This window comes from Mastomys coucha, unplaced genomic scaffold (genome assembly GCF_008632895.1).
Source record: "Mastomys coucha isolate ucsf_1 unplaced genomic scaffold, UCSF_Mcou_1 pScaffold5, whole genome shotgun sequence".
NCBI classification, from domain to species: Eukaryota; Metazoa; Chordata; class Mammalia; order Rodentia; family Muridae; genus Mastomys; species Mastomys coucha.
In genome coordinates this window covers 86,532,363-86,556,383 of record NW_022196911.1, presented here as the reverse complement: position 1 = coordinate 86,556,383, position 24,021 = coordinate 86,532,363, and the positions used below count along the sequence as shown (strand labels likewise).

General features: G+C 38.6%; 1 protein-coding gene across 4 annotated transcripts in view; it reads left to right on the top strand.

Annotated features, from left to right (window-relative positions):
- Positions 1-24,021, top strand: part of Stxbp4 (syntaxin binding protein 4) — a 151,454-nt gene that overhangs the window by 12,746 nt on the left and 114,687 nt on the right. The window contains exons 1-7 of one of the 4 annotated variants that reach the window (XM_031353895.1): positions 7,094-7,241; positions 8,261-8,330; positions 8,741-8,868; positions 10,833-10,965; positions 22,197-22,303; positions 22,465-22,681; positions 23,589-23,667. In XM_031353895.1, coding sequence (XP_031209755.1) covers positions 8,822-8,868; positions 10,833-10,965; positions 22,197-22,303; positions 22,465-22,681; positions 23,589-23,667 — 583 coding nt within the window. In that variant the 5' untranslated portion in view covers positions 7,094-7,241; positions 8,261-8,330; positions 8,741-8,821. Of the gene's footprint in view, positions 1-7,093; positions 7,242-8,260; positions 8,331-8,740; positions 8,869-10,832; positions 10,966-22,196; positions 22,304-22,464; positions 22,682-23,588; positions 23,668-24,021 lie in introns of those variants that run through there. The other 3 variants (XM_031353896.1, XM_031353894.1, XM_031353897.1) reach the window with 3 other exon arrangements.

Below are 24,021 nucleotides of genomic sequence, written 5' to 3'. Positions count from 1 at the left end.
TTCTTAGCCCACAGAGAACAGGTTACATTCATTTAAGAAATGATGTAGGTATTAAGATGGTCTATCCATAAATTCATTCGCCAACTGTTTCAATGAACAATGGTTCTCCTGGAGGGTGGCACAGATCTTAGGTGAGGGTAAGAATTTGGTTCACTAGCTGTGATAATTTGGAAAAGCATTCATCTCAGAGAAAGAGTAAAATCCACTTCTAGCTCTTTACCTGTGTTCTCCTGTATTTCTTTGAGGGTGCTATTTATGTCTTTCTTAAGGTCCTGTATCATCATCATGATAAGTGATTTTATATCTGAATCTTGCATTTCCGGTGTGATGGTGTGTCCAGGATTTGCTATGGTGGGAGAATTGGGTTCTGATGATGGCAAGTGACCTTGGTTTGTGTTGTTTATTTTCTTAAGCTTGCCCCCCATACCACTACCATCTGGTTAACTCTAGTGCTACCTGCCCTTGTTAAATCTGACTGGAGCCTGTCCTTCCTGTGATCCTGATTGTGTCAGAACTCCTCAGAGTCAAGCTGTCTCTGGGATCCTGTGATTCTGGGATCCTGGGCTTGTTAGATGACCTGGGAGTGTGGCTTTCTCTGTGTGTTGTGGGACTGGCTGCAGAGCTTGTGCCCAAGGTCTGCTCAGAACACTAACCCAGACAGACCGGAAGGAACCGAAGCTACTGGGCTAGTGGAGTTCCTGTGTGCCTGGTCCCGCTGGTCCCAGTTACTCCCAGTGTTGGGACAGATGTTGGTTCCTGCTCACCTCTGATCCTGGGTGTGTCAGAGCACCAGGGAGTGGAGCTTCCTTTGGGTGTTGTGGGACTCGACTTCTGAAATCTCATACCTTAGAATTTAATTCTTAAAAAGAAAAGGGTTTTTTTTTTGTTGTTTTGGGTGGTATCATTTTTATCCAATAGGTATAAAAAACAGGACTAGGAAGATATTTCAGTGGATAAAAGTGTTTGCTGCGAGGCCTGAGAATCTCTGTTTCAGAGTTACATCTCCAGGACCCACATTGTGAAAGGAGAAAACCAACTCCCACAAGTTGTGCTCTGAATTTCATATGTATACCCCATTTATTTCTTATAGACCTCAAGGCCACCAGCCCTGGGATGGCACCAGCCACAGGGATGGCACCAGCCACCGTGGGCTGTGCCCTCCCAATCAATCACGAATTATGAAAATGTCTTACAGGCTCGCCTGCAACCCAGTCTTATGGAGAGATTTTCTTGAGGTTCCCACCTCTGATGACTCTAGCTTGTCTCAAGTTTACATAGATACTAGCCTGGACATATGCCAGGAAATGCCAGCTAGATGCTTTATATTTGTGAACTATTCCATGATATCTTAGCAAATATCTTATGTTTGCTAAATCACCCCTCCCCAGCCATAAAGTATCATAATACATGTGATTCCATAACCACACATGTATGGGCAACACTGTTGGATCCAACGGACTGCTTTTTAGAAAAGAGAAAAGAAATATATAAGGAAGACTTGGGGTTGGAAAGTTAATGTGGGAGAATGTCAGAGAAAGAAACAGGTTGAATATTATATACATGTATTATAGTCTCAAAGAATAACTACAAATATGACATTTTTTAAAAGACACCTTGCCTATAATAAAAACCCTGGTTTGCATTTACCACCATTATAGATCCCCAAAAGACTGTCTTTAAAAGGTTTTGGTTTTCCCTCTTGTTTTTTCCTAATGTCTTTGTGGTGGTTTGAATATGCTTGGCCCAGGGAGTGGCACTATTTGAAGGTGTGGCCTTGTTAGAGTAGGTATAGCCTTGTTGGAGGGATTGTGTCACTGTGGGAGTGGGCTTTAAGAGAGCTTCCTCCTAACCGCCTGGCAGCCAGTTTTCTCCTGTTTGCCTTCAGAACAAGGCTGCTCCTCCAGCACCATGCCTGCCTGGAGACTGCCATGGTGAAAAGGGACTGAACCTCAGAACCTGTAAGCCAGCCTCAATTAAATGTTGTCTATTGTAAGAGTGTCCTTGGTCATGGTGTCTCTTCACAGCAATGGAAACCCTAACTAAGACACTTCCCCTTTTTCCTTTGTCTGTTTTGGATGTTGTTGTTGTTGGTGGTGGTGGTGGCGGTGGTGTTGAAACAGGGTTTACCTGGTTTCAGACTCATGAGCCTCCTCTTTCCTTAACCCCCCTGTGCTGGTTTCACAGGGGTGCAGCAGAATGCTCACTTAACACCCCCTTTTATTGTTCACAATCATTTACTAATGTGTAAGTTTTTATTTCAAAAGATATTTTATAAGCCATAGGTACCTTTTTTTTCTTTAGATATATATGACTAGTTAGCCACCAGTTAGATATATATGACTAGTTAAGTAGTTAGGTGTTAGGACACACTTGGATATAAATGTTTTTTGAGCAAGCCATGTTGTGCCCTGTATCTGCATACTGCTCTAGTGGAAACGAGTTACTTTGCATAGCATGCGAATCCCCATCCCAGTAGCATTTCTCCCTAATACCCTTGAAAAGAGGAACAGGATTCTCCTTTCGGAAGAGCCTCATTGAGCACCATTTTACTCAAGATAAACCCTCACATTCAGTGTGTCTAACAATCCCCAATGTGTCAATTGGAATAGCCATATGCACCTTCAGAGACCTATTAAATGGCCAGAAGTCTGAAAAGAAAACCAAGCTTTCTCAGGAGCTTATGAAGTTATTGTGATTATCTTCATTATTAGATTTCAGAGTCTTGCTATTAAACCAACAAATCTCTCCTTGACTGAAATCACACTTTGTCCTTCCCTTCCCTTCTACTGATCTTTGTGCTGAGGGCAAACTGTTAGAAAGGCATTGGAGTTTCTTGACCTCACAGCTTGTGAAGTGCTTTGAAATGAATATAGAAGCACAGTCAAGGAAGGGTGGGAATTAGGCTCTGCTTACAAAGCTCTTATGAGTATTCAAGATGTATTATTTTAATCTTTGCAATGACAGCAGAAAAAAATCTAATGGTTTATGATAAGGAGAACTTGTATGCCTGTGTGTGCTGAGGTGTTAAGATGGACTTGTATAATCAATATATTGCAGATGTGCAATCTACAATGAAAAGGTGTGTGTGTGTGTGTGTGTGTGTGTGTGTGTGTGTGTGTGTGTATTTGTGCTGCCTGACGTTAGTTGGCTTGGTAGGAGCTCTTTTTCATTGAAGATGCTTAATCATTTATAGAATTTGGAGTAGGAGAGAAACTACTAGAGGATACTACAGTTATGCCTTTCGTCATTTACAAAGTAGTTGTAGTTGGTATGTGAGTGTGTATTTGCCTGTGTGTATTCTTGCATGAGTGAGTATCCATGAGCATGGGCATGGTTATGGTGCAAGGGCCAGGGCTTTGAAGTTGCCATCAGGTATGTTCTATTACTTTACACTTTGTTTTTGAGACTAGATCTCTCACTAAAACTTGAACTCACAGATATGCTCTACTTGCTGGCCAGTGAGCTCCCGTGAGCTCCAGAGAGCTCCAGAGAGCTCCAGAGAGCTCCAGCGAACTCCAGTGATGTTCCCTCCTCAAGTTCCCCAGCTCTGTGGTTACAAGTGCACTTGGCTTTTTACGTGGGTTCTAGGGATGGAAGTCAGACCCCCATGCTTTGTCCATCACATAGATCTTTAAAAAATATTAACAAAAGAATGAAATAATTTGAAAATTAACTTATAAATGTGTAAGATTGATGTGAAGATAACTTTAGAATCCTCTAGGATGTACAAAATATCAGCCAAGTTCTTTGACTGAAAGTAACATCATAAAAACAAATACTAATACCTTTATAATTTTTAAGTCTAGTATGATTTTCCAATAAATACCATTGCTTTGTCTTTTTCATTAAGGAAATTTTGAAGTTAATATGTATATATAAAATCCAAAACAGCTAGGAAAAGTTGGCTAGGGAGAACTTGTTTTACCAGATATAGGAACATATTACAAAGCCTATATAATTTAAATACATTAATTTAGTATATAAATAAATAAGCTAATCAAATGGAAATGACAAGAGTCGACCAACTATAAGTATTACTCTGTGGATGAAGGTTGCATGTCAAATCAGAGGTGGCAGACTGCTTATGAGTGCAACTCAGACATGTAGAAAGCTTTCAGGGAGAAAAAGTCAGGGTTGCTGTGTGTGTTACATTCATGTTAAGAGGGTTAGTAAGTGTTTTTAAACGAAACTATAAAAGTCCCAAAAGGAAATGTATGGAACTGACTTATTGATCTTGGAGTAGGAAAGGAATTTCTAGTTCAGGCTTAAATCCAGAAACCATCAAAGATCAGTGAATTTAGCCACATGTTTTTACATAAAAATGTCTATCACCAAAAACAAAGAGAGAAGAACATACCTTGAGTTTTAGTGCTGACAAAGGCTATTGAGCAGAGAAAAATAATAAATAGAAAAGGGCAAAATAAGCAGTTCACTTCTTCCTTTCTGTTTTACTAAAATGGGTCTAAAAGCAAAGGGAAAGAAGCAGAAGTACCTCTAGCTTCCCTAAGATACAATTTTCATTAAAAGGACTTCAAAAAGATTCAGAAATTAATCATGGTGGCTTCATTTGGAAGAACACACACACACCTTTGGGTTCTTCCAAACAGTTGAGATTGTATCAGTTTCTTTGTGTCATGCCTGGCAATTTAATCATCTTAATATATAATCATTTCTGATAAACTTTTATGCCTACTTAATTTACTTTTTATGTTTTTATATAGTAAAATATCTTAGAAATTACTGAGACTACAAATTACCACATCTTAATCAAAGATTGTATGCATGATGGGCAGATTTTTTTATCTGATAAGATTTATAGCTATAGCTTAATTAAGTTGTATAAGAAGAGATTGATATATAAAAGTGAAGCCAAGTTTTTTGAAGTAAATTCATCTTATAAAACAAAATGCTTTTCTGTAGTGTTCTGGTTTCTGGTTTTGCTGACATAATCCTTTCTCCCTTCCAACTCTGCAAGCTAGATAAGCAGTGCATCTTCATTGAGTGCTTATATTTTTAGTAAAAGAACAAAATGGTTTATTTCTTTGTCATTTTGTCAAAGTAGTAGGGACATGTGCCATACATGTATGTGTGACTGTGTGTATAAAATTGCTAGAACCTCAATTGATGAAAGGGCTTGCAGGCTTGTATAAGAGAAAGGGGTACAGAGCTGGAAAGATGGCTCATTTGGTAAGCGCAAGCACCTACCTAAGTAAGAAGCCTGGCAGGAGGGCATCCTTTCTTCATCCCCATGCTGAGGAGAGAGGCAATGCTCTAACAGATCAGCGATCACCAGGCTCACCGAGAGACCCTACCTCAAAATCAAAGCTGTAGAATGACTAAAGGGGACACCTGATGCCAACCTCCACACAGGCACCTGCATGCACACCCACATGTGCACACCCACACAAATGCACGTGCACTACACGTGCACAAATGAACAAAACAAAGAGGTCGGAAACCAGCACGGGAAAAGGGCACACATACAAAATAAATTTAGCAATCTTGGATCTGGCTAGGGAGTTAACTTAAGACAGTAAAATGCCTACCATTTAGCAAGACGGTCTGAATTTGGATCCCCAGAATCTATGTAAAAAGCCTAGGGTAGCAGTCCACTCTTATCATCAAGGCCCTAAAACTCATTGGCCAGCTAGCCTTGCTAAGTGGGTCAGTTTCAGATTCACCAAGTCATGCTGTCTCAAAAATTAAAGGGAGAAAACAGGCAAGAAAAAACAGCTGACATTAGTCTCCAATTAGACGTACCATACCTCTGTTCATGTGTGTCCACATGGGCAGAGCCACATTAACAAGAACAACACAGACACACACACACACACACACACACACACACAACCTTGCAGTTTGGATGGTAAGATTAAACTCACGCTATTGTGCAAAAATTTTAATACTAGCATCCATTTAACATACATCCAGTTTGGGCAGAATATAGAGTGAAATTTTCATACATTTATTTCATAGCATGCTAGAGTTTTCTAAGCTTGGGTTTTAATGCTAGGAAAAATAAATTATACTTTGCATTTGGCTTGTGATAATAATAAGTCATAAAGCTTTTCTGTGACTCTTATGTGAAATGAAGCTAACACTGTTAGCCTTGTGAGGCCCCGGGAGGAGAAAACATACAGTGGTCCCTGGCTCTATTTATGTTTATTGATGACTCCAAATTCTGGACGAGACATGCTTCTTCCACACTCCCTCAGCCCCTGTGTATGTCACTGTGAACACACACACACCTGCCGACATCTGCCTGACTGTCCCAGAGGCTACCTTCTGCTTCTTGTTCATCTGTACCCACACAGTGCACTGCTGCGAATGTTTACAGGACTGAAATAATTTGGGCACTTAAATGTTAAGACTTTGAAATAAAGTTTCTTTTGTGACATTCTTTGAAACCCATGTGTAGCAGGGACAGGAGCTTCCATTTGAATGAGTCCCAGGAAGACTTGAGGCCCTATGTCCTGTCAGAAAAGCCTACCACTAGATGGGGCTCTTAGTCACGTTAGTAACCAGGGGAAAGAAAAGTGCTTGCATTTTCTTTTCTTTTTTCTTTTCACTCCCTTCCTTCATTATCCTTCCTTTCTTCCTCCCTTCCTCCCTTCTTTCCTTTCTTTCTCATATCGCCCTTTGGGCTAGGTATTGCTATTCCTACGTTATTCCCATAATGCCAAGAGGCTAGTTGTCTTCTGAGACCATGTCACTAGAATGTGGCAATATTGTAATTTGAACTTGATTCTTTAACCTGGATCGATTACATTTTCTGTGATGTAAAATAAAATAAATGCATCTGAAATGTTTTACACAATCTGTCACACATGGAGTCAATAAACAGTACCTACTCTTATTTTTTTATGTCTGAGGATCCTCTCTTGAGGTCTTTGACTGCCCACGCATGCTTCGTTAAAGCAGTCTAAAGAGTTCATGCAAACACTTAGAATTGAACTTAATGACTACAATAGCTCTAGACTCTGAATACACATTCATGAAAGCTCTTCCTTCAAACTGTCACCTCCCTTTTCCTTAGGGGTAGTACTGAGTGACTCTCGTGCTGCTGGAGTTCTGCTGATGACAGTGCAGTGACACAGTGACATGGTGGCATCATTTCTCTGGCCCCTCAGGACCGGAGTACCTCCGCTGTTCTACTTGTTTGCAGCTTCAGAGCTGGGAAGTTGAATGTTGTTAACACTCCGGGAGTAACAAAGAGTGGCTAAGCTCTCTGAAGACTGATGGTTGGTTCTTTGACCAGGGTCCTTCGGTTTGTGTAGAGAAGAGGTTTTTATTCTCCTGTGTCGGGGGAAGGTAGGCTAGCCCCCTGGTTTTAGTTCTCTGACTCTGGTTGATTTACAGCAAGCATAAGGTAAAAGGAGCAATTTGGTAAGTTTTCTACTATGTGTAGACACTGGGAGAAACATCACTACTATCAAGGGGTCTGTTGTACCAATGTAGCCGAGACTTAGAGAAGCCAAGGGTGGGCTGGAGAGATGACTCAGCCGTTAAGAGCACTGACTGCTCTTCCAGAGGTCCTGAGTTCCATTCCCAGCAACCACATGGTGGCTCACAACCATCTGTAATGGAACCTGATGCCCTCTTCTGGTGTGTCTGAGGACAGTTCCATAGTGTGCTCATATACATAAAATACATAAAATCTTTTTTTAAAGAAACTTTAGATAGATAGATAGATAGATAGATAGATAGATAGATAGATGATAGATAGATAGATAGATAGATAGATAGATAGATAGATAGATAGATAATAAAAGAGAAGCCAAGGGTAATGAATGTTAAGTCTCTGCCGTAGATGCTACAGCCCGTATTCCAGCTGAGGAAGTAAGCACTGTGCATCAGTGTGGAAAAAGCAGAGCGCCTTTGAACCTTTTCCCTCAGTTCTGCAGTAAGAGGGCTGCACATAATGATCCAGATGTGGCTTTCAGCTTTAAAACATTGGCCATTTTCAAATCAATTATACCTTCTCCCTGTTTAAAAAAAAAAATCTAAGAATCACTTGCATTTCTGTTAAAAATGATACGTTGCCCTTCTCTCCCTCTCAGGAGTACTTGTGTGAGAGCTAAAGGATTCCATATAGTAGTCCTTCATGGTAGTAAAGGGATGCTCTGCAGCTTCGTTCCTGTTTCTCACTCATGGGTAGTGAAGCTCTGCTTGAGTGCAGGTTGTTGTAATTAAGCAACTCTGTATTATTCACTGTGGAGTTACAGAAGACATTAAAACCGTGTCTTTTTCCTTTTCCTAGGAAACCCGTGAAGTAGAATAGTATGCGCTGGAGCCATACAGAATCTGCAGGAAGACCCTCGGGGGAGTCGGTGAGACACGAATTTCTGTTTTCTTCACGTGTATTGTGTAATTGTTTTTCTGACTGTAAGCACCATCGCCTTGAGCTCACAGGAGGCACTTTCCAGTCTTTTGCATTTTTAAAGCTTATTTAGCTCGTATAAGTTTTAATCACTGCTGTATTCTTTACTTGTACAAAAGAGCATGGGTTTCATGTATTCATAGTGGTGTAGGGACAGGCCCATCTACCTGTGTGGGGAGCTGTCTTGATGTTTCAGATGTTATCATCAATGTCTAAAGTATCGCAGCCCATAAGTGAAATACACCAATATTAGTATATGGGTATATTTTGTTTATTGATGAGTATATTAATGTCTTTATGTGATGTGGGAACTGCATTGGAATGTTCTAAGACTTGAAAAATTATTTTCTGTGATTCCAGTCTGAGGAATAAAAGAATATTTAGACTCTCCAAGTTCTTCCTTTCCATAGCTGTTAAATCCAAGGCAACTGTGTGGAAAGCATGAATAGTGATACATCTTCTGCACGATCATCCAGCCCACTTGAAAGGTAATTTTTTCAGGGTAATTTAATATGCTTTAAAGTGTGCCCACTATTAGTGAACATTCAGTTTAGGTTTCACTTTTGTCTTGAAGCGGCATGACCTAGGGAAGTAATACTGAGTAAAGAGTCAGGTACTACATTGCATTCTTGGGGCTTCGGCGAGTCCTGTGAGACTTCTATACCTGTGATAAGAACCCCTGAGATAATTGTCTCTGAAACACGAGAGACTCTTGGCTCAGTTTTCAGGGTTTGAGTGTGCCTACACTTTCTACTTCGAGCTGTGGGGGCATGGCAGCGTCATGTGTTGTGTGGTCTCTTCACTGCACCAACAACCAAGAAGCAAGCCTCTGTCCCATTCAGAGCCATCCCCATAGTGAGCTGGTGCCCTGGAGCTACACCCTGGCCGGGCCTTTTAACACAGAGGTCTTTGAGGGACACCTCCAAGCCATAATATATTCTAAATCAATACACAAAGCAAACCCTGCACTCTCTTTAAAATTCCTTGTACAGATTGTGGTTCTTTGAAAAATCTGGTGTAATTTTTTTTTTAAATTTATACAGGATTAGCTTTTTCTGACTAATTATCCCCAAATGTCTTAAAAAGAGTAAGACTTTTCTTTTTCCTATAGTTCTGTGGGTTGACTGAGAAGTTCTGGTTGGCAATAGATGTCCTGATGGTGTGTGACACCTCAGCTCAGAAGGCCAGGCCACTGAATTCACTGTCTATCTGTTCCTTCATCCTTCAGAAGGGCTAACGTGGGCCTTGTCAAACAGTAGCAGGGTGGCTCCTAGCATGAGTGTTTGATGAATATCTATCTTCCTCGCATTTGATTTTGCTGGTATCCTGTGGACCATAGGAATCTAATGGGCAAGTCCACATTCAGGTAGTAAAGGTAATGAGTGATGACTTTTAGAAAGGCCTTTACCAAGTAGCATGCAGATAGCAGCCAGAGAAACTGGTAAATATCTTGTGAACATATATTAACATATATTTTGCAAGGTTCAATCAGGAAAGGTCTCCTCTAATTCTTGTCCTTTCCTGTGCCCTTGTCTGCCTGTAGATAATCATTGTTATTCTTAGGTCTTTTATAGTTCTCCTTTTGGCCTAAGAAAATGCATATATATGTGCATGTACAGAAATATATATAGACATGTATGTATGCATGTATGATTTCACATTCCAGAATAGCCTAAAATGAAAGTGTGTATGTATGTGTGTGTGTGTGTGTGTGTGTGTGTGTGTGTGTGTGTGTGTGTGTAAACAACTAGGACAGAGGTTTATATAAATATTAAATTTATTAGCATTTTATGTTTATATCTCTTAGCAGAGGTCTCAGTAAACAATGTGGATGCATGCAGCTGAGACTCATTTCTAACTTTGCTTAAGTTTTGTTTGACCAGCGTACTCAAAAACTCCAGCTTGGTGACATATCTGTTGTAGAGTTATCCCAAGCGTTCCTTTTTGAGGACATTTCTCTCGTGGGCCAGAAGTTACAGCTAGAGCAAATGCTTTGTATCAAGAAAATCCTCTCCCTACATTAAAAGGATAATTTTTGAAATTGACATGGGAGTAAAGTTATTTTGCTTTCCCTACCTACAGACATGAAGTCGCTTACCTGGACGTTAACACATTTGGTTTTAGAGCCTCTACTGAAATCTTCTAAACAATTAAACCAAACCAGCCTCATCACTTATCTGAATCCCTCAGTTCACCTAAGCAACACTAACCAGTCTTTACTCGTAAGACATAAGCATTGCGCTGTCACTAATTGTTTATGTAAGAATTGAAAACACTGATAAAAATTCCATTTTACTTCTATGTATGATAGATATGCTTCAAGTATCCTTGATAGTAGACATAAACTATTGGGCTATCTAGGTCTGACAATTTTATTTAATAAATAGCTTATAGAAAACTCTATATACAGATCTCTAGGCTAACCGGTTAGTGCTAATATATTTCATCGTAGGGATCCTGCCTTTCGGGTGATTACAGTTACTAAGGACACAGGTCTAGGTCTGAAGATCCTAGGCGGCATTAACAGGAATGAAGGACCGTTGGTGTATATTCATGAAGTCATTCCTGGAGGTGACTGCTACAAGGTAAACGTAACTCCACATGCCCCACGACACCCCCAAAAGCCAACAGTGACAAAATCCCGCTCGTGCCAAGATTTGTTTTTTTTCTCCATCAGTAAATTTTTCATACAAGTTCAGTGTCCTCAATAAAAGATACAAGGGGAGCTTTACCCTCAAGGACGTTTGCCCTAAAAATAAATTCTCCAAGAGTGCAAATAATAAATAGTTCTAGTTATATGTATAACTCTAACTAAAGGTTGCACATTACTTAGTTCTGGGCTGTTGAACTCATCTCTGAAGCAGAGTTCAAAGAAGGTATATCTGCAGACATGTTGCCAGTGTACCGGCTGAGTTTGGATCAAGTTGGTTACCTGACCTTGAGCTGCATCAATTTAGCTGTTAAATACAAAAAAATAAAAAATAAATAAAATAGGAGGAGAGAGAAGTGGGAGGGAGGGAGGGAGGAAGGGAGGGAGGGAGGGAGGGAGGGAAGGAAGAAAGGAAGGAAGCAAGCAAGCAACAAACAAAACTTTCTCATTTCCTGATTTGCACTAATTCTCACTGATTTGCTAGTTGACATTCTTTGTCTATAAGAGATTAGATTCAGCATCTGCATGAGAACTAGATCTAGAATTAAGAGCAGAAGTATCTAGCCTTTGTTCCTTAGCCTTGTCCTTGGTATAGAAAGTATGTGACAAAGCACCCAGTTCTTTATCTGCTCAACCAAATTTTTCTCAGGACCAAATTTTAAACAAAATTCCAGCAGCTTAGTTAATAAACAGGTGATGCTATTGGCATTATTGTCTTTCTGAGGTTTTATTTATATCAACCTAGATATCATGATAAAGGGTCTTACAAGCTTATTCTTATTGTTCCTTGGGGGGTGGGTTGTTAAATAAGTAATCCCACTTTTGCCCTTCTCCCACTGCAGACACTTGAAAACAATTTGTCTTTTCAGTTGGGTTTTTATTTTCTACCTTCAAAAAAAAAAAATAGTGAGTTTCACCAAAATTATACTGGCCGAGCTGTTTCAGGTTTGCTCAAAGGTTTGTGTGTCGGTTTCACACACAATATAATGATCTGAGAGGAGAAAAACACAATGGAGAAATTGCCTCTGTAAGATCAAGCAATAGGAAAGCTAAGGTATGTTCTTAGTTACTGTTTGATAGATGAAGTTCCAGCCCATTGTGGGTAGGGACACCCTTGGGCTGATGATCCCAGGTTCAATAAGGAAGCAAGCTGAGCAAGTTGTAAGGAGCAAGCTAGTTAGAAGCACCCTTCGGTGACTTCAGCATCAGCTTCTGCCTCCAGATTCCTCCTCTGCCTGAGTTCCCACCTCCACTGTCCTCAGTGGTGTACCTAGAAATGTAAGTGAATAAGCCCAGTCCTCCCCAAGTTGCTTTTGAGTCTTTCTTCACAACAGTAGAGACACTAAACGACTCTCCAATATACTTTTTAAGTTCTAAGTTATTACTGCTTTAAGGCATACAATGACATATATACATTTTAGCTATTCAAATTAAATTTTCAGCTAGATGACAATTTAATGTTAAAGATAAACAAATTGAAGCCCCTCCCAACAATCCTTTTGGTGGAAGTGGGAGGCTCACTCTTTAGTATTAAAGCTTAGAGATGTGGGCGGGGAGAATGAGAGACATGGGGGCATTTAGTAGAGTTTAAGTTGTTCACTTGCTTGCTTACGTATTTGAGACAGAGACTTTAATGTTTCAGTCCTGGCGTACTTGGAACTCATTGTGTCACCCACACTGGCCTCCAACTCATGCCGATCCTCCTAACTCAGCCTCTAAATGTTCGTGTTGAAGGCACAGACCACCACGCTTCACTGATTAAGATACTTGAGGTAGGGTGCAGGAATAGTTCAAGGTGCCTGCGAAATAATACAAGTTTGCTTTTAAAACAAGGAACAATTTATGCTTTTTACTTCCACAAATCTTTAAAATTAGACTAATAAATTGAAAGCAGTAGTTTTAAATGGCTCCTGATCTGCAGTAAACCATAGCAAATTAAGACACTCTGCTCATGATGCATATACCTTTTCTTGTTGAGGTGTGCTAAAAGGCAACATACATTCTGATGGATAGTTTTCTTCATTTACCACTAGAGAGCAGTGTGGAGTTATTAATGTTCAGGTCATGTGCAAAAGAAGAAAACCAATTAGAAAAATGTGTACAAGAATAAGTAATTCTTGGCTCCTTATATTTACTTTAATATTCCTTAAGATGGAATGCTCTGAGTAAACACAAAACAGATGCAATTTTACTGCAACTTTTTTTTGATAATAATATGCTAGGGACCTTGATTCTGTTTTAGATGTTCAACCACACTTAGTAGTCTTTTATTTTGAGACCAAGTAAAAATAGGTAGATAGGTAGGTAGATAGATAGATAGGTAGGTAGGTAGGTAGGTAGGTAGGTAGGTAGGTAGTAGATAGGTAGGTAGGTAGGTAGGTAGGTAGATAGATAGATAGATAGATAGATAGATAGATAGATAGACAAACAGATAAGTTGCCCAGGCTGACAGATGGATCAATTGTTAGTTATTTTCAGAATTTCATGTGTCCTTTAACTTGGCTATAATTTATTAAAATTCTTCTCTCTCTCTCTCTCTCTCTCTCTCTTTCTGTCTCTCTCTCTGTATGTGTGTGTGTGCGCACGTGTGTGCGTGTGCGTGCGTGCATGTGTGTGTGTGTGTGTGTGTGTGTGTGTGTGTGTTTGTACCTGATTGTCTGTGTGTTTACCAAATGTGTGCAGTACCTATGGATGCCAGAGGAGGACATCAGGTCCTCTGTAGCAGAATTCTTGTTAGCTCTAAGAGCTCCAAGTAGCTGACACTAAGAACAGATGCACCAGGTTCTGACTAAGGAGAGGCGAGAGTCTGAAAGCCCTTTCTGCCCCATTAGCTAGTCTCATAAGTCTAGAGTCCTCACAGAACATCCTAAGCCTCTTGTTAACCTCGGCACTCCCTTGATCTTCTCATCCCTCTAACTTCCTGGTACAAATCTCCACTTAGTTCTCCTAGAAGTATCTTAGAAGTGACATCTGTGATACTTAACCTTACACCTTCCTCTCATTACTTCCCAAACAATAGCTTATTTTCATTAGCTGTTCAAAGCTGTTTCTCAATCATTTCCTTCTTCAGATCATTAAAAACCATATCACATTTATCTTAATATATACTGCTGACCTTTTTACTCTATCTCTTAAACCCATTAATCAGTCAGTCAGCCCTTCTTTCTCCGTGTGTGTGTGTCTGTGTTTGTGTGTCTGTCTGTGTGTGTCTGTCTGTGTGTGTGTGTGTGTGTCTGTCTGTCTGTCTGATGTATGTACATGTGTGTATGTTTGCTGGTACAGGTACATGTATATGTGCATGAAAATGATAGAGGCCAGAGGTCAATGTCAAGCATCTTTGTCACTCTCTACCTTAGTTTTTGAGACAAAGTCTTTTACTGCTCCTAGATCTGGCTGATTAAGCTAGCCTGACTAGAGCCCATTGGCTGTAAGGATCTGCCTATCTCTGTCTTCCCAGTGCTGGAATTGCATGCACTTTATTATGTGTGATGGGGTATGTACTAGGGTTCTCCTGCTTGCAGACAGGTGGTTTTTTGACTGAGCCATTTCTCTAGGCTCTCTGTCCTTAGTCTGCCATTAGCTTTTATTGACACTCTCAGTAGCTTTATCTGCTCTTAATGCACCATGCCTATTTCCTCTCCCACCAAACTACCTTAATTTTATTAGTAACTTCTAAGCCCCTGTGTAGACTAGTTCTACCTTCAGCTTTTCTTTTTCTCCATCTCTACACATACAAACTTGTCTTCCCTCTCTTTCTGAAAGAGCCATTCCTTTCTTATCTCAGTCTAGGTATATTGTTTCATTAAGCTGGGAACAGCACCTCCTTCCCATTCTACTGTTCCAGATATCAGTTTATAGAGCAGTTGGCAGAGGGCTTGCTTCCTGTCCTCCAGTGGGAGTGCAGATAAGGCCAGGTTTAGTTTTTCCTGCATGTGTGGCTAGTTCTTGTTCCGGTGCTTCATATCACCTGCTTAGTTTGAAATGGTGCATCTGTGTCTCTCATTGTTTTAACTCAGCTAAACCACTGCTCGTTGTATCTCTTGATGGCAAGGACTCCATCCAATTTCTTCATCGTCATTGCCTTAGTGTGATTCACTCAGATACTATTAATGAATGGATTTGCTATGGTCATTCTGTCACATTTCTGTCTGTTTAAAATCCACTGCCACCAACTTCCTTCCAGACCAAGGTGCATCTCCTCCTTGGCCCTGTGTATGAGAGCATTGATAACATTTTAAACTGTTGGAATGATTTTTTTTTCTTTCATTGCTAGTACCTAGTAACATAAAGAAGAATCCATGTCATTGCTTGGGAGGGCCATTCCAATTTCAGAGCTAGGAGACGATTCTTCCTCGCCACATAAATAAATATAATCTCATACAGTTATTTGTCATGTTAGGTTTGATAAACTGGAGAATTTTTGTCAAGCTTGTAAGTAAAGACGAAGGTTCCACTGATGTAAGTGCCTACCGTTAGGAATGGTCACAAAGTGTGGAAGGCCATATTTCCCTTGCAGATTACATCTGCTTGGAGCATATACTAAGCACATTGCTGAACTGGGATTACAGCATTTGGATACGCCAGAGAGCAAAACTTCTGAGAGACAGAAACCAATCCCATTGGTGCCCACAAGGGAGTTCACTTTGCAGTGTCACTCTCTTCTTTGTTGTCATTATTGTTTCCATTATGATACAGCCATGTTGACTTCCTAGAGATATTTATGGAACCTCATTAATTTATTACTGAGTTACTATATTTTTTGCAGTGTGCAAGAGAACTTTAATCATGATGCCTTGATCTAGCCAACCATAGGAGTAAGTATCTAGTCTGAGAGGTAGCTATATTAGTATTAAGATGTCTGGTTTCCAAAAGGGTGGAAATGAGTGTGAGAAGGGACAGTAAAAAGCCAGTGCTCCAATACAGGGAAATAGCATGTATTTGTTCAGCAGAGGTAGTGTTTGAGCCTGGCTGTGGGCGTGAGGGTTATTCTTGTAGAAAAGGGGTAGGTGAGTGAGTGGCCAGGTATAAAACCACGGAAATATTAACGGGTTTGAGGAACATCTTCTGAAGAGCTCGAGGAGTTGTATGTTGTGATGGAAGGTGTATGATGAAGCTAGAAAAGGTAGGTTGCAGTTAGTTTCTACCAGGCTTGGAAACCTAAGGCATATCAGCTGTTCCCAGCAGTGGGCTCCAGCCAAGATTCTATTTCGAGAGCAGAAATTGAATTTTTCTTGTAAATGGCCTATGGTAAAGGTAAAAGTGTTTCACCTTACCTTATTTACTACCCTAAATGTGCTTGACCTGTATTCTTTGATTCTTATAGTAAGCTTGTATTATAAATACTTTTACCAACTTTTTCGCTAAGAAAAGAATGGAGTCTCATAGACATTAAGCAACTTTATTATGTTTGCACTAATATCAAGAGTTAAAAGAAGCCTACATCTAATTTGTAGATTGGGAAATGACTCCAAAGACTCCAGAAGAAGTACTTCCTTTCTAAGTTGCGAGTTAGTTCTGTCAGGATCAGACTCAATAGATGGTTTCTGATAAGACAATAATGCTATTTAAAACTTACAGTCATAATTGAAATGAACAGCGAAACAGTAATGGCAGTGTACAACAGAGGAACTTAAGTGGCCAGGAACACATTATTATTTCAGCATGTATATCACCGTCAAGTGAGAGAGTTCAGACTGAAGTTCAGCATGCTTGCATTTTACTTGCCATGTGGTACAGCTGCTCCATAACCTGTGAGTGAGAGGCTTCAGCAGTCCCTTAAGTCCTATCTGCACATAGATTACATATTAATCCATCTGGGACACAATTCACTCTTTTAGAATGCAGTACTTTTACCAAAAAAAAAAAGGCTTTGTTTTCATTCACAGGCTCTGACTTTTAAATGCGTTTAGAAATTCATATGATCAGCTAATATCTTATTCTAAAGAGGCAAAGAAAAACACTAACCAATGTTAAGTGCATGTTCAAAAGTACAAATATGTATAAACACTAGAAACTGGGGCCAGAGACTTCTCTCCTCCTCTCAATCCTTCTGCAAGATGTTTCTGTAACACATGCAGGTAAAATAAGGTCATGGACACGGTACAGCTTGGGAAGAGAACGCAGGAGGTTTCAGGTTAGTCTAAGTAAGCCCTTTTGCCCATGTGGACTTTTCAGCCTTTTTCTCTATTCTGGCAGTGTTTTCTAAGAACCATGAACATAGGAATTAGCTCCAGATGTTTATAGCTTAGTTCCTGGTTCCTGGTAAGAGGACATGCTCTTCCATCCCTTTCTTTCATTGTTCTTGAAGATCTAGCTAGTATTTGCAGAGCTCACATTCAAAGGCAGACTTAGCTGAATGTTAGCTAACCTCCATGCTCTCCCCTGTCAGCCCCCTGCCATGAATACTTCTACCTAAATGCAGTCTAGTTGCCGTCTGACCTGTGGCCATGCTTACCAAATGTCTCCTTTCAAGGAAATTTAATTAAAGGATATTTTATTTCCAGTAAAGACAAAAAAGTATAGACCATTTTTTTTCAGATGAATAAAGGTAGAAAAATTCTCAAGAAAGTGCTAGCAAACAAAATTCAGGGACATATAAAGAAAATCATACATCTTGACCGATTGAGCTAGATCATAGAATTACAAAGGGTGGTTTGACATATGTAAATCAATAAATGTAGCACAGCATATAAATGAATATATACACAAAAATCACAGAATATTACTATTGATGTTGAGAAGGAATTTGACAAAGTTTTACACGCCTTCATGATGAAAGTTCTGTAGAGATTAAGGATAGACTCAGTATACCTGAAAATAATAAAGGCTGTTTTATAAAACAAACCTATACAGTACTACAGTAGCTGGAGACTCTACAATCAGGAATGAGACAAGGATGTAAATTCTCCTCTTCCATATTCATATAGTGCTTAAAAACTTAGCTCTAGCAATTAGAGAAAGACAAAAAAGGGATAAAATAATAAAGGAAAATTAGTACTGTCATTATTTGCTGATGACATCATTCTTTATTTAAAAGACCCTATAGAATTTCCTAGAAAACTCGAGCTCTAATAAACACAGTAATTGAGGACACAAAATATTAAGAAAAATAGCTTTCATATTTATCAGTAGTGAACTCTCAGAGGAAGAAATTAGGAAAAATGTTCATATTAGTTCATATATAGATATAGATATATGTATATGTGTTTATATACATATATATGTACATACACACATATGAAATGTCAAACATAATATATGTATGTTGAATATATATGTGTATACTATATATACATATACCATGTCAAGCCATACACACACACATATATATGTAATACAGGAATACATGTGCAGTAGCTAGGAATTCATCTATCTAAAGAAGTTCAAGACTTTTACCATGAATACTTCCAGGCATTTGAAATGGAAATCAAAGAAGACCATAAATGATAAAAAGACCTTTCATTCTCCTGAATGGGAAGAATTAATATCATGAAAATGTCTATAATGCCAAAATTAATCTACAGATTACAATGTAATGCCTATCAAAATTTTGATGTCATATTTCCCAGACCTAGAAAAAGCAATTCAAGAATTCATAAACTGTTACTAATAATTTTTTTCAGTCTAAATTTTTTAGAGCTAAGATTAACAATGATATTATTTATTTATTTTTAGAATAAGGTGAATAGTTTTCTGTTTGAGGCTTACTTGCAATGGTAATTTTAGAATATAGATTCTATGGTAGGATTCTATAGATGCCAGAGTAGGATTCAGCTCAGTAGGTTCACTGAGGAAGCTGTGACTTTATGTTGAGGGATGTAGAAATTGCTTTCTTTCTTACAGTGTGCTTAATATGTGTGGAAAGGTATTAGAATGCATCTAACCTGTAAAATGTAACTGAAAGAACTCAGATAAAGCTGTCTAGAATTACTTAATAAATAGTAACTTCTGCCACTCTTGAAACTTTCTGCATTCTCCCACTCATTACCCACTATTGTACTGATAAAAGACTGTGACCAAAAGCAACTAGGGGATGAAAGGGTTTATTTTGCTTACAGTTCCAGATGACAGTCCTTCACTGATGGGAGTCCGGGCAGGAACCTAGAGGCAAGAATAAGTGGATAGGGCTGCTTGCTGACTCATTCTCTGGTTCATTCTTTGGCTCTCTTCTGTAGCTGAGGACGCCTTATAAGGGCATGGTACTGCCTACAGTGTGCTGGGCCCTAGTACTTGAAGTGACAACACAGTCCCTCATAGATATGCCTACAAACAAACTTGATATAGATAATTATTCAGTTAAGATTTGTTTTAGTGTTTCTAAGTTGTGTCAGGTTAACAGTTAATTTTAACTAGCATAGTTGGTCCCCCTGTATAAACTCTATCTAGATTTTACTTATGTTCTGTAGCTTTCACAGAAGAGGTTTTTTAATACTGAAATCTAGCATATTATAGACTATATACCGAGTGTCTGAGTATGGTCTTAATATGGTTGTTTTTCATGGAACTCAATAAGCTGGGCCCAGGCAACACAGAAATTAATTTTTAAGGTCTTAGAAAATTAGCTCTTCCTTTTTATTGAATGTACAAGAAAGGATGATGGTGATGCACCATGTTCATCTTGCCTCCAATCATTATTACTGTGTATTTTGTACATATACTTATCAAATGTAGGAGAAAATGACTTATGACTGTAACTTATGAATTATGTTGTTTGAACTTGTAATTATCCTTAACCACATATTTACAAAAGAACCCAAAATAGTGTTACAGATTTATTTTTGATTAATTGCCTTTTTGATTTAATTTTTTGTATTTATTTGTTTCTATTTAAGAATTATTGAATCATTATGTCCTGAGACTGGAACAGACTACACAGTATGAGAGCTGTGCTCCCATAAAGTCTGTTTTCTACAGTTATTTACATGTGGTATATAGACAAAGGTCAAAGGACAACTCACAGGAGTTTGTTCTCTGTATTCCCCATATGGGTTCCAAGCATTGCATTCAAGTTGCAAGGCTTAGTGACAAATATTGAGCTATTCACTAGCTCCTAAAATCTTCTGATGAGTGTTTTATATTTAGCTTTCCTATGTGTTTATTATTAAGTAGAAGACATGATACTTATATAACTTTTTTCTCAGGGTCATTTTGATTTGCATTTCTCTGATCACTAAGGTTTTTGAACATTTCTTTGGGTGCTTCGCACCCATTTCAAGATTCCTTTGTTGTAAATTCTCAGTTTAGTTCCATACCCCATTTTTTTATTGAGTTGTTTGGTTTTTTGGTGGCTAGCTTCTTGGATTCTTTATATATTTTGGATATTAGCCCTCTATCAGATGTGGTATTAGAAAAGAACAGCAGGAGGAATCACCATCCCTGACCTCAAGCTTGACTACAGAGCAATAGTGATAAAAACTGCATGGTGTTGGTACAGAAACAGACATGTTGATCAATGGAGTAGAATTGAAGACCACACACTTGCAGGCACTTGATCTTTGACAAAGATGCCAAAAATATACAATGGAAAAAAGAAAGCATCTTCAATAAATGGTGTTAGTCTAACTGGCTGTCTGTATGTAGAAAAATGAAAATAGACCCATATTTGTCACTTGCACAAAGCTCAAGTCCAAGTGGATCAAGGCCCTCAACTTAAAGCCAGATACACTAAATCTAGTAGAAGAGAAATTGGGAAAGAGCCTTGAACTCATTGGCACAGGGAGAAATTTCCTGAACAGGACTTCAGTGGCTCATGTGCTAAGATCAAGAATTGATAAATGGAACCTCATGAAACTGGAAAGCTTCTGTAAGGCGACTGACATAGTCCGACAAATCAGCAGCCTACAGATTGGGAAAAGAAAGCTTTTTAAACCTTCTGTGTTAGTGAGCCTTCTCGGTACACCTGAACTTCGAGTAAGTCAATAGATGGTCTGCTTACATTCACGCTTTTATGGGTTTCAGTCCTTGCTTGACTGGCCCATTGCTTTTGGCCTAAGGCATCATATTCTGGCAGGATGTGACAGAGTGACAATGTTCCTCTAACATCCAGGAAGCAAAAGAGAAAAGAAAGCAGATTTCCCTCTTTTAGGTATGTCCCCAGTGCTTCCAGTGACCCCAACTCACCCCACCTCTAAAAATCTCAACTGCTTCCAATTATGCCAAGTGGGGTACCAAACCTTCTAGTACACAGAGCCTTGAAGGACACTCAAAATAAAATCCTTTCCTTTTTTTTTTTTTTTTTTTTTTTTTTTTTTGTAGTATTGGCAATAGTATTTTCTGTCTTTGCACTAAATCTGTAAAAACCAGAACTTTCATTTTCAGTTGAATTAAGAGAAAAAAAAGAAGTGGCTGAGATACTGACCCAACAACCACATTCAATCTTATAATTGATTATGCTGTGTCTTATGTTTTTATCAGAGTTATGACAGGGCTTAAAAAGACAGCCAGTTAAGATTGGCGATGATCAGCACGACATGACTGTGATGCCAGATGCAGAGCCACCAGGAAGGGCTAATAAGTCTAATAAAGAGGATACGTGATTACCAACTAAGATTTGGATAAAACCAATGCAGTTAACTAGGTTTCTTAACTATATTTATAAAAAGTCGCTGTGTGTGATTGTACATGTGTGTACATTTTCTGTGTGTGAATGTATGTACATGTTTGTATGAGTCTGCATGTGTATGTGCGCATGTATGTGTATTATGTACATACATGCATGCATGTGTATACATGTGCCTTTACATCTCTGTTTAACAGTTTGGTAGGAAGAAAGAGGCAGAATGCTCATTCACTAGGATGGATGAGCCTCCTGTTCTGAAATATTCAATATGCAGTGAGGGCTTGGCTTGTTTTATCCGACTCAGAATCTTATCAGATGCATAGAGCTGAGCTTTAAAAACAAGGGCCCTTTTGTGTACAGGCCAGTTTCCTACAGGAGGCAGATTTAGTAGCATGTGGATTTATTCACTACATGTATAAACCACACAATTTTACTTATGTATAATTCTTAACCAGGTATTAATAAAACATTCTACTATTTGTATTTTCTAATTTTTTTTACTCTCTTTATGGCATTGTTCACAAGATTAGTTGCTTTATTAAGTTAATTTTATTAAGACTACTTTATTATTATTATTCTGTCATTTTCTGCTTGGCTTTTGTTTTTAGGATGGGCGTTTGAAGCCAGGAGATCAGCTTGTCTCAATAAACAAGGAATCTATGATCGGTGTGTCATTTGAAGAAGCAAAAAGCATAATTACCAGAGCCAAGTTGAGGTAACAGTTCCATCCATATGATTGGATGAGTCATTTAGCATACATATCTAGAGGTCGTGATTAGGAAATCTGAAAGGGTTTCACTCCACTAGAAGCACTGTCTTTGAATTTACTTGACTGCATTTATTGCATATTCACAGAATAATCTCTTTAAATCATAGGTCGGAATCTCCTTGGGAGATAGCATTCATCAGACAAAAGTCTTACTGTGGTCATCCAGGAAATATTTGCTGTCCATCCCCACAAGTGTCAGAAGACAGTGGACCTCAAACCTCAGCATTTAATCTTCTCTCCTCTCCCCCTGAAACACTAGTTCCAAAGACTTCATCCACTTCCAACACTCAGGACTCCATTTTACCTTCTTGTAAAGCAATTCAGGTAATCTTAAATTCTAGTTTATATATTCAGTCTGTAAATCTCTTATGTTTTTTTATGTCAGTTAAGTCAATATAGAATTGTAATTCCATTAACAATACTTATTAATAAGTTAGTATCTCCTTGAAAGACTTTTCCTTTTTAGATTTTTATCATGTAAAACGGATTTTCCAGCTAATGTACCCTTTCTTTAAAAACTTAGAAAACATCAACATATAACAACAACATGGGACCATAAAGATACAACTAGACATTAATTCTCCAACCATCTGTTTCTAATAAAAGATAGGTCTCATGTGTGTATGTGCGTGTGCACATTCAGTCCTTAGTCTCTTCCTTTCATGCTGCGGCGAATCCCCATCATCCTATCTATGGATAGTGCTCCCCTCGCCCTCACATGTATGTCCTATGAAACAGCTCACTTTACTCGATTCTAAACAAATGAGAAATGTATTATTTCCAAAGTAATGTATTTGCTTTAAACTGCTACATGCTCCTACTAAATCACAATTCTAAAAGTAAAGTCTACAGTCTTAAAATCCGTGTTACGAGTGAAAAACAAGAAATAGGTAGACTTTCAGTCAATAGGATAAGTTCCTTAAGGGTAACTTCTGTTCAAGGTATTTGGTGATCAGAGAGACTGCTTTCTGTCAGTCCGTGGACTGCTTCTTTTGTAAGGGCATGGCCTTCTGTTCTGTTATCCTTAGACACAGTACAGCTAGAAGCGTTGTTACTTTCAACCCTGAAATGCTTTCTTTGAAGATGAATATAGCAAATATTATAAACTTCATATTTTTTGGAATATTACTTTGATCTTTTTAACCATTCTATTTATGTTAACACAAGCATCTAGTTTTCACTTTGACCTACTTTAGAAAATGACATATCATCTCCCTCTTTTTTTTCATAGACAAAACCTGAACACAAGAAAACAGAACATACTCCAGTTACTTCTTTGGACAACAGCCCCACAGATGTATCTAATGCAGGTAAATTCACATTTAATTCCTGGTTTGTTTTTCAACTACTCTTTTTCAATGAGGAATTAATAATAATAATAATAATAATAGTAATAATAATAGTAATAGTAATAATCTTAAAGATGGTACATTTTGCCTTTTTCTTTGTTTCTTTCTTTCTTTGTTTCTTTGTTTCTTTGTTTCTTTCTGTTTTTTGGTTTTTCAAGACAGGGTTTCTCTGCGTAGCCCTGGCTGTCCTGGAACTCACTCTGTAGACCAGGCTCGCCTGGAACTCAGAAATCCACCTGCCTCTGCCTCTCAAGTGCTGGGACTAAAGGCATGTGCCACCACTGCCTGGCTGCCTTTTTTCTTTCAATGAATAAA